Consider the following 10,734-nt stretch of genomic DNA (forward strand, 5'->3'; position numbering starts at 1 on the left):
ATTTCTTGTTGAATGAACCAACGTCTGAGATCCTCACTGTGGTGGAAGTCAAAAGAAAAAAAAAAAATCATTCATTATTTCTTGCACACTTAAAACAATATTTAAGGCTGAATGTGATCAGAAGTCTTAGCATGGTGCGCCTAGTGTAAGATGCACTTAATTTCACTTACAAGAAAGAATAATGCTCTACATGTGCCAAGATTATTCTCCCTCAAAAGACAAAAGAGATGTTTTTGGGGGGAGAGGGGTTTTGGGGGGGGTAGATAAAAAGGATTGTTTATGCTATATTATGGATATTTATACTTAGAAAAAGAAAATTCCTCTGCTTCACTATTCAAAAGACTGAATTCAGCATTTTATCTGATACAACAGCTCTTCAGAAAAGTAGATTTCATAGGTAATTTACTGGAGAAAAAATATTAATTTTGGAAAAACAGTTTTCAAGACCTCTAAAATAAATTCTCACATTTAATTTGGTTCCAGGGGGACAACAGTCTCCACAAACTCTATAAACTACATGTGCTTAGTTTTTCAGACATCAGTTTCCACCCTCCCTTTTCCTCTAGGTCCTCCTTGCCAACCCCCTACTTACCTGGACAGAGTCCAGGTCCAGCTCCCTGTGGTGTTGAGCAGGGACTGCCCGAATTGCCAAAGCTCTCTGAATCTTTTCCCAATCAATTCAGAGCTTTGAATCAATTCAGACCTTCTTACTGGTCTCCAGATTCGATTCGGATTTAGAGATTCGACCACCGAATCTCCTCCAAATCGAATCAGCACCTGAAGCTTCGCACAGCCCTATTAAGTATCATCTGCAACAGTTCAACACTGAATTACCGAAGAGTCTCTGCTAGGTCTTTCAGGAGGAAAGTTCTGCTTTGCCCTAGACAAGCACAGTTGTTATGGCAATGCACATACCAAATTATTTTATTTGCAGACAAGGCTTTAGGTCTAATTTTCAAAGTCATTAAAGGTTATTGTGCAGAGTTGTCAAGACACAGCAAAACTGAGCACAGGTGTAACATGCTCACAGCAGCCATGGGGGGGGACGGGGGGGGGCGCAATTACCATATGGAGCCCTTGTATAATCTTGATTCAGCTTCCGAAAAACAAGGATTACATTAACCAAGACTGAAGGTGACAAAATATATGAATTACTGTAGCAGGTCCTCATCCAGGAAAAAACAACATTTTAAGCTTAGATAAGTAACATGATATTTCTTTAGAAAGAATCAGAACAGATTTCTGTCAATTTTGACAAATGGAAGATGTCTCCTGCATAGAAAGTAGAGACAACATGCAGATTAGCCCTTCAAAATGTGTCCCCTCTTTGACCTGTATGATTTTCATCTTGCCCTAGTTGTTCTAGTTGGCTGTTCTTCACTGAAGAGTTCATTTCATGTAGGCATGCTGACATGTTAGTAGAGACAGTAATGCTAAGAGTTGAGAAACAATGCATTATTGGTAGCCAAGTCCATGACTTTATTTTCTCCCAATAGTCTAATGTAGAAGCTGAAAAGAAGAGCGGAAAGTTTGGATCCCTGTGTTATCCTACCAGCAAAGGCCTACTGTAGAGTTGTTACTAATACTAACGTGAATTAGTGTAGAGAAGAACTGGAGTCACTGAAGCATTACACTGTCTATTCCTCTTGTCTCTTAGCACCTTTTGGTCTCACTACAATCACAGACTGAAAAATTACATGCTGAAGCTTAAGAAACTGGGGAGAAAAAGTCAACCTGTTCAACAGTCTGATTAGAGATCTGTGTCCATGGCCATGAAAGTCATTTTTAATGATGCTAGAAGAATCTCTAGGCTGTGCCTTAGTCTGAATATTAACTATGATTTTCATAATGTTAGCTGATATACAATGGTGGGAACTTGGTAATTTCCTCTGTTATTTTGCCCAGGAATGGGAGGTTTGAAACATGACACTAGTCAAAGAAAGGTCTTCAGGGTTAAATGCTGGCTTCTAAAGGACTGGGCAAATCACTGCCTTGTTTCAGGGCATTTAGTAAAGCTGCTTTTCAGAAATCTGCAATGACTTCCCTGAGCGATGGGCAGATGGGCATAATTGCTCTTCATTGGCTTAAGCACACAGAACAGGCAAAACTGTTTAACACGTTGACTAATTTTTTTTTACTTCCTTGAGTTTCAGCACATATGAGCAGGTCAGACAGGATGAGCTACCAATGGGCCAGATCATACAATCATCATGGAGCGTAATTTTCTTTCCCAGTTAACTGCATGTGTGTTCAATCAGTCTCATCACCAACAACCTTCATGAACTTTCTATAGCTGTCAATATTTAGGTCTGAGCTATGCACTTGGTTTAATTAGCTAGCTCAGTATACAAGAATAGCTCTCCTATGATTCTACAATGTACAACAAGTAGAAGATCCTTTTGCCTCCTTTAAGTGGCACAATCCTGCAAGTAGTTTCCTGACTGATGGGGAAGTAAGACTGTTTCTTTGTGTTCTTGTGTTATGATAATCTTGGTCAGAGGAAAGTAAGCATCCTGAGACAAACGCATCACAGTAGCAGACAGCATACTAACTCAGCACCATGCCGTTGTAGCCGAGTGTTTTGCTCTCCAAGGGAGAACTGAAACCACAAGGTTCAGGAATCTTTGGGATAGAAAACATATGCTTCTTCCTTTGTACCAAAACACTAAAGTATATTTTTTGCCTACCTAGCTGAATTAGTGATGAAATAAATCCACTTGTAATCCCTACATTAATTTCAGTCTAAAATCTTTTTCATGAGGAAAAAGTTCTTAAAAGTCATCATACCCTGCAGAAAGTATTAGAACAAAAAGCAGCAGCATTTGTTGTGAGCCCATACGCTAAAACTCAGTCCGTTCAAGAAGTACCGATTTATGAAAGCATCTACAGTTTATTAAACAGAGCCACCAATAATGGCATTTTGTAGCCATTAAGTCCAAACCATCATAAACAGTCATATATTAAATATCAGAAACTAATAATTGAATACTTAATCTGCGCTATAATAGTGTCTTGTGCCATGGATCAGAATGCCCACATGCTGAATACTATACAAACGAGGGGTTTCCAATCTAGAGTATAATACAAAAGGTGAAAACAGAGACATGAGCACAAACAAAGCAATAGTGGTCGGCATGATCAGCAGTGGTCTCAGCACACCAAATACATAACTCTTGCCGAGCGATTTTTCAGCCACCATAGCAAAAAGAAGCTTTCCAGATATTTACAGAGAACTTTTCCATGTGATGGAGCAGCACATATGAAAGCGCAAAGACAGTTATTTAAAATATTTTTTTTAATAGAGAATAAAGGCTGGTGTCATTAAAGCAGAGCAAAGCAAAAAGCCAACATTTTGAAAGCATATGGATGCTAACAGAGGTATCATCGGGTAGATGGTCTTTTCTTTCAAATTCCTTTCCAGAAACTTTGCATTTGATGCAGTAAAGGAGATCAACAAGCTAGGACATTTATCTTTAAAGCCATGTTTAGAATTGATATAAGCAAGACAAAAGTTCATCTGTCATGGGCAAAGAAAGAAAACCTTGCTGTAATAGAGATACGAAATAAGAGCTTGGATAAGAGTTTTCATTACGCCAATACAGAAAAAAGTTTGTGTCTTACATAGTAACAACCAACCCGATTTAAAAGCAGCCTGGATTTAAGCACCTAGGAGAGTGAATCAGAGTTCACAACCAGGCTGCCGGTCAGGTGAGAAAAGCAGTGATATTATATGATTCATGTAGATTCCAACTATGGACGGTCAAGTCTAGCTACAGACACACCAGAAGATAATAGACCGTGCATATTACAACCCAAGAATGAAGCAGAGAAGAGTGATAAATGCATATATACACCTCTGGGTGGCACCGTTTGCCCATAAAACAAAATTAAAAGATCACTATAGAAACATTTTAGCTACCAGCACATTCTTATTGCAGATTACTTGACACTAAGACTACACAGATTTGTGATCACACCTTTGTGTAAACCCTTTTCAGCAAAATGAACACACAATCATAAAGCAACAGTTATTGATCTGTACCAAATGTTTATACCCTAGAACTATGAACTGGTGTACAGTAATATTTTGCTATACTATTTCACCTCCTGGTCTTATCCAGTGTGTAATGCATAGCATAATTATACCTCAAGATTGGCTATATTTTAATAGTGTATGAAAATACAGTGTATAGTTCAGATTTCAGTGTGGTATCTTTGTCTGCAAAGATACTACAAAGCTTAAGATGTACATCAGTAAAAGAAATAAGCATTTCCAAAACGAAGAAAACAAAGTTTGAGGTGAAAGCTAAGTACCAATCTTTTCTAATGAAACAGTACCCCTACTGTTGTTATAAGACAACCCAGGACAGCTTTTCTGGGTAAGTGCCTCACTTCTCAAGAAGCAAGGTTTTGTTTGGTTTTTTTTAATATCTTTTATTGAACCAAACTGAAAGAAGAGCACAGCATGCCCAAAAGCTTATCTAATCTCTCCCCAAACTCTACAGTTGGTCAATAAAACATATTCCCAATAAAACATATTGCCAAAAAAACAAAATACAGCTTGCCTTTTTATATTTCCTGTACTATCACTAACCCAGAGGTGGGCAATTATTTGGGCTGGAGGGCAACTTAGGGAGTTTTGGTAAGGTGTCGCAGGCCAGGTCAGCACCCCTCACACTTGTAACAGCTCACCAAAACTCCCTAAGTGGCTCTGCCCCACACGCAGACAAGCAGATAGGATGGGGCTGCAGGTGGGTGGGGAGCAGTATCTGGGGGCAGGGCCAGGGTTGGGATTAAGACTGTGGGGCCAGGTCCTGGGAGAGAGTCACAATCCGCTCCCTGCATACCCCTGCAACAGGCACAGCTCCTCAGGCAGGGACCTGAAAGGAACAGATCACGGCTCTGCCCCTCCCTGGCCCCGCACTGTCATGGCCCAGTGATCCTAGGGTCTTTCTGGAGATCAGCCAGACCCTGCACAGGCAGGGCACCCAGCCAGAATGATGGGATGGGGCTGCAGGAGAGTGGGGACCAGCATTCAGGAGCGAGATGGATAGGGCCAGGGCTGGAATTATGGGTGGTGATAACATGTGGCCAGTGCCTAGGGCAGAGCCATGATCCATTCCGCACAATCTCCTGCCCATGGAACTAGAGCCTATCGCAGGGATGTGTGGGCAGCAGATCATGGCTCTGCCCTGGGCCCGCCCTCCCAGATGGCACTCCTGCCTCCCTGTGGCACCATCCCATCCTCCTGACCAAGCATCCCCTGCCTATGTAGGTCCCAAGCCAGTTTCCATGGAGACCCCTCCCACCCACTCTCTCCAGCACTCCCAGCAATGAGTGCAGGGTGGATGGACTGGAGTGCCTGGGCAGCAGAAGCTAGCAGCAGCAGCAGCTGGAAGGGTTGCCAGGAGGCAAGTTTGGCTACCACGATACCCCAAGCCCACTGCATTCCTGGGGGCAGCAGGACTGGTCACATGAGCCGTAACCCAGGCTGTCCCCTGCACCGAGGCCAGGCGGGGGTCGAGGGACCCACTGCAAGCCAGACAAAATTCCTTAGCAGGCCAGAACTGGCTGCTGGCCGTATTTTGCCCACCTCTGCTAACCTCACTCTTCAGGAACTTTAATGCTGCAATAGTTAGAGTTTTCTTGAACAATCAATTCTCACATAGTATTTTTCTATCAGTATATTTCAAAGTGAGAAGTGAGGCGAAGAAGAATAAAATGCCTCTCTCCAGGTCCAGAAACCAAGCTGACAACAGAACTTACAACTCCAGAATATTAGGATAACATTGCCTGCTGCCAAAACTCTGTAAAAAGAAAACAAGAGGGAGACAAGTTTTGTCCAAAAATCACTTTGTGATTTAGGATAAATGTTTTATTTTTAAAACAGTAAGAATTTCTCCAACAGAGAATTAAGGAAGAAAATCTGAAACAAGATGCTGTCATGTGTATGAAGGTGAAGTAAAATTGTATTCACTCATATTTATTTATTTATTTAGCTCTAACAACCTATGTTTGATTTGACACAACTCAAACAGTAATTTTTCTTGTAAAGCCAACATCCAATATATTTTTATCGCATGATGCATCCTCTATTATTATTAGTGAAATTTAAGCTACATACCATATTTACTCAATTCTGTTCCCCCTCTCCACCATTTAACCAGGGGGGAAGTCTCATCTTCGAATCAAGTACTAAGAAGTGGACAGGCAGCTGCTGTGGCTAAGGCTCAAGCTCCTACCTTGGGTCAGGGCCAGGGCTGCAGCTGCTGCCTACACCCCCTGCTGCCTCTACATCCTGCTATCTCCTCCCCACCAACAACCTCTGCTCCCTCATCTGCCCCTGTCCCACTTACCCTTGCCGAGTGCTGGCAGGCCCTGTCCATGCACTACAGCCAGGGGTACTGAGCAAAGCCCCAGCCCAGCCCTATAAGCAGTGGTGTGCTATGGGGTTGGGCTGGACCATGCTCAGTGCCCCAGCCTAGAACGGAAACAGAGCCTGCCAGCACAGAACAAGGGTAAAGGGAGGGAGAGAAGAAGCAGAAGCGGGGGCGGGAAAGGGGGGGGTGCGGCAGGCAGGCACAAACAGGAAGCAATCTTCTTAACCTTCCCATACCACCTGCCTCTCCACTGCCTGCAGCAGTGGAGGGGGGGGAATTAAAGATGACCCCCCCCCCCCCCCCCCATTAGATTCCATACATGGAAAATTTATAATTTTTAAACTTAGTTTTCCATGTATAAAATCAAATTACTAGAAGGTCATCTTAAGTTCAGTAGTGCCTTAGATTTGAGTAAATAGAGTAGTAAGTACAGAGGCTGAAAACAAAAGGAATTACACTAGATAAAGCTAAAATCTCAGAGGTTCTCACATTTGATCCCAGTCTACCTTAACCTGTATAAAGTGATCCATAAGACTTCCAGAACCAGTAAGGTTGTGTGGCTGCATTAGTACAGCACTATAGAGGTACATAAAAGCGCTATGAAGACCCACCCCAAACTAACTCCACATATGAACCCTCCCAAACCAGAATCAGTACAGCTATGTTAATACATGCACTGCATCCAGGCTGTCTAGCACAGTCCTGAAGCAAAGCTAATTTTATCACCCACGGCACTGCACCAGAGACAGATGTACTATTGCCTGCTCAGGAAATGGCACACAAGGAGTAATATGGCATCACAGCACAATGCCACCTAGAGCCCCAGGAATATTTGATAAGATCAACCTACCTTTAACCCTGTACCTGTCCTTGCAGCATACCCATAGCAATTCTGCAGCTCATGAACTGAGAACCACCACTATATATTGATCCATGTTACAGACTATTAAAATTATTTCCTGAATTTAAAAGTTATGAAAATCCATGGCAATCAATCAAGGCTGGATTCAGGACAAATAGTTTGTGTAACAAATGCTTCAATACCGTTAGGCACACATTCTGTTGTTTCACCAGCTTCACCCTTACTGGTTTGACAAAGTCAAGGCTGTTTACATTGTGAGCTAGAGGTAACAGCCAACTATGTACCTAGACAATTGTTTAATGAACAAATGCAGGCCAGGTACCAGGGAGTGATTTATAATTGGTGAGTTGCCATGTTTACTCAAGTGCTACACAGATGGCTTTTCCTGAAAATTAGCTAGAAATTGGGATACATAGCTTAAATGAAAAAAAGCAGGGAACAGACAGTCTAATCCTCTGGTAACCATGCTGTCTCACTCTTCCCAAGCCGGGTACATAGCCAGTGGCATTAGTCTCATCAGCTGGGGGCTCACCTAGCTCAGGAGGAGTGGCTTAGTAGCTCAGCTAGAGCAAGACTGGGCCCTAAGCTGACAAGGCAGGCACTGCTGGATGAGTCAAACTGCCTAGCCCCTCTTCTCTTTTCAAGCTGAGCTGAGTGGGCAGTCAGTAGCACCTACAGTCAGGTTAGGGCCTGATCTTATTAGAGCCAAATTGTTCACTCCTTGAGTGGGTGAGCTCTCAGCTGACTCAGTCAGTGCAGCTGACTGTTCCTCTGCCTCAGCTTGAGAAGAAAGAGGACTCAGGAAGTTCAGCTCAGCCAACAGTGCCTGCCACATCCCGCAGCAAGGTAGTTAACAGAGCAGCCACAGGTTTTTGCTCACCCCCACCTCCATCCCAAATCCAGCTGCCAGTGTTTTCCCTGCAAAAATACCATACTTACAGCACTTTCGAGGGAAAGTCTCTTTTTCTTCATTCTGCCTTTCAAAAATAAGGTGCATGGGTATGGTATGTAAGACACACAGTATTTAGAGAGCGACCTGTCTAATACTGGGAACAATAGTCAAAAGCACTCAACCCTGACTATCAGTGAGAACATAATAGGCCAATGGAGAAGACTAATCAATCCTGAATGCTTTTTAAAAAAAACACACTGAATTGGTACATAATTGTGGTGATATCTATTTATGCTTCATCTGTGTATAAAAATAATTATCCTCCAGTTTTCATCCTGCACATCACACTTCAAATATGAAATTTTTCTTGACCAAGTTTCTAAACTGAGAAACTGAGACCGCATCTTTGCTTTTCTTTGACTCGGGTAGTCTCTTAATGACCAGCCATCACACATTAGTTTTAGCGACATGCTAGAAATTAAAATACATACTAACTCAAAAACACACTTACGACTGACAATAAGCAAGACGCAGTATGAAATGAGAGATATGGTCTTTCCTCCTTGCATCATAATCATCTTCAGCCAAAGCCTGTAATTTTCATAAAAGAGGACATGCATCAGCTTAAAAGCAGAAAATTAAACTTTAAAAAAGTTAATTAAATGCTAAACTTCAACTTTCACATCACATAACTCAAAAATATTTATCCTTAAATACTTCGTAAACTGTAACACAGGTGACTGGGGGGAGGTGGGGGGGAGGGGAGGACAAGAGGCATGCCCCCTCCCTGAGATTGGCCCCGCTACTTGGCACCATGCAGGACGGGGCAGTTTTTTTGCCATGTGGGCCGGTGGCATGTTGGGGGGAGGCACTAAGCCACAGCACAGTATAAGAGTGGATATGAGGCTTTTGGCCCACCCCTGGGCCCACTCACAAATTGTGCCCCACTCCCCAAACTTGGGAGGCACCAGTCACCCCTGGTAACACAAGGTATTAATTACTACAGTAGCTATCCTTTTGCTACTACTGCTACATGAAAACAGCAAGTTAGAATTTATTCTTCATATTACAAAGCCCTACAGACTGCAGAGCATTATCTTGCAGACTCTAGTTGCACTAACTTCAGTACAAATTAAAGATTCCAGACTGACCCAATTAAGAACAAAAACTGTATTTAAATTATACAGGAAAAAAAAGGAAAACTTGCGTGTATAAAATTGGTTAAATTCTCAAATATAGTGCCCAGCATATAAATTCTATAAGTGTATTATTATTCACAACTAGCAAATTGCCCATCAAGAATGACCGGGGCAGGCAGGGACTGAGGCCCATGTCCCACCCCGCTCATTCCAGCCCACTCCACCCTGGCCTCACACCCATCTTCTCTGTCCCCGCCATCATGGCGTCAGCGCTCTGGCTGACACTTCCTGTCCTGAATGCTCTTAGAGCACTCTGATTGGTTATTTCAGACAACCAATCTGAGTGCAAATAACCCGTTACAGACAGACAGACAGACAGACTAAGGCTGTTATATATATATGTATATATTATTTTCCACAGGAGATACAATGTGGACACAAAGGTAGGAAAGGTTCTTGTTCCAATTACTTACTTTAAATGGAAATTTAAGTTTTCGAAGTTCATATTCCAGCTTGCTTTTATAGTCATCAGTACCTTTCAGGTATTTCACACCAAGATTCTCAACTACTTTGAGTACTAAAGTAATTTAAAAATAAAAACCACAAATAAAAAGCAGTATGAGCACCTAGTATAACATAGAACAGAAATCTAATTATTGTTTTAAAGAAAGAAAAGAGGGAGGACAGGAGGGAGGGGGGAAGGCAGGCCGGCCCAGCATTCTACCCAATTTTGGTTTTGTTGAAATGTGACAGTATTGAAGCATAGAAAATTTGGGTTGGAAAGGACCTCAGGAGATCATCTAGTTCAGCTTTTCTCAACCCGTGGGTAGCATGAATATATGAAAAGGTTGCAAACAAATGTTAAAACTGGATTCTCCTTCAACGGAGAAACACATGAGAAATGGTGGGTTTTCCCTTGCAAGGGGCTGCTTGGCCCCCCACCGGGGGCTGGGGCCTGGGGGTCCTAAGTGGGGGGCATCAGCAGGACCAGGGGGCTGTTTTCTACTTCAGCTACTCACTGGGTGGGGACTAGCCATCCATGTTTACAAATGGGGCTTGGTACAAAAAAAGGTGAGACCCACTGATAGTCCAATGCCCAGCTCAAAACAGGACCACCCCCAACCAGATAACCCCAGCTAAGGCTTTATCTCCCAGGTCTTAAAAACCATTTGAGGCAGGGAAGGAGGGTGACAAGTGTTTCACATTCACCTACCCACCTCCCCTACCAGTTTTAGGTCAGGGCTGCTCAACTCCTGACCGGCGGGGGCCCCAGCCCCGGCCGGGACCCTGCTGCCCCAACCACCAGGGCTGACAGGGGCCCCAGGCGGCAAGCGAGACCCTGCCGATGCTGGGCAAAGCACCAGAGCCCCTCCCATGACTCGGCGCCCAATCTGCTGCGTCTCCCGCCCCGACGTGCGCTGCTGGCCCGCAGCCGGCCCCGGGCCACTCACGGGGCCGGCG

General features: G+C 43.4%; 1 protein-coding gene across 1 annotated transcript in view; it reads right to left on the reverse strand.

Moving 5' to 3' along the window:
• The window catches only part of PRIM2 (DNA primase subunit 2), a gene marked incomplete at its 5' end in the record, with an annotated part of 266,474 nt that extends 256,617 nt beyond the window's left edge, over positions 1-9,857 (reverse strand). Inside the window, 3 exon segments of the mRNA XM_025204487.1 lie at positions 1-36; positions 8,646-8,725; positions 9,747-9,857. The exon segment at positions 1-36 is cut by the window's left edge and continues 19 nt beyond it. Of these exon segments, the coding sequence (XP_025060272.1) occupies positions 1-36; positions 8,646-8,725; positions 9,747-9,857 (227 nt within the window).
• Between the last annotated feature and the right edge of the window lie 877 nt (positions 9,858-10,734).

The sequence above is a fragment of the Alligator sinensis genome, unplaced genomic scaffold, assembly GCF_000455745.1.
Source record: "Alligator sinensis unplaced genomic scaffold, ASM45574v1 scaffold482_1, whole genome shotgun sequence".
Lineage (NCBI taxonomy): Eukaryota > Metazoa > Chordata > Crocodylia > Alligatoridae > Alligator > Alligator sinensis.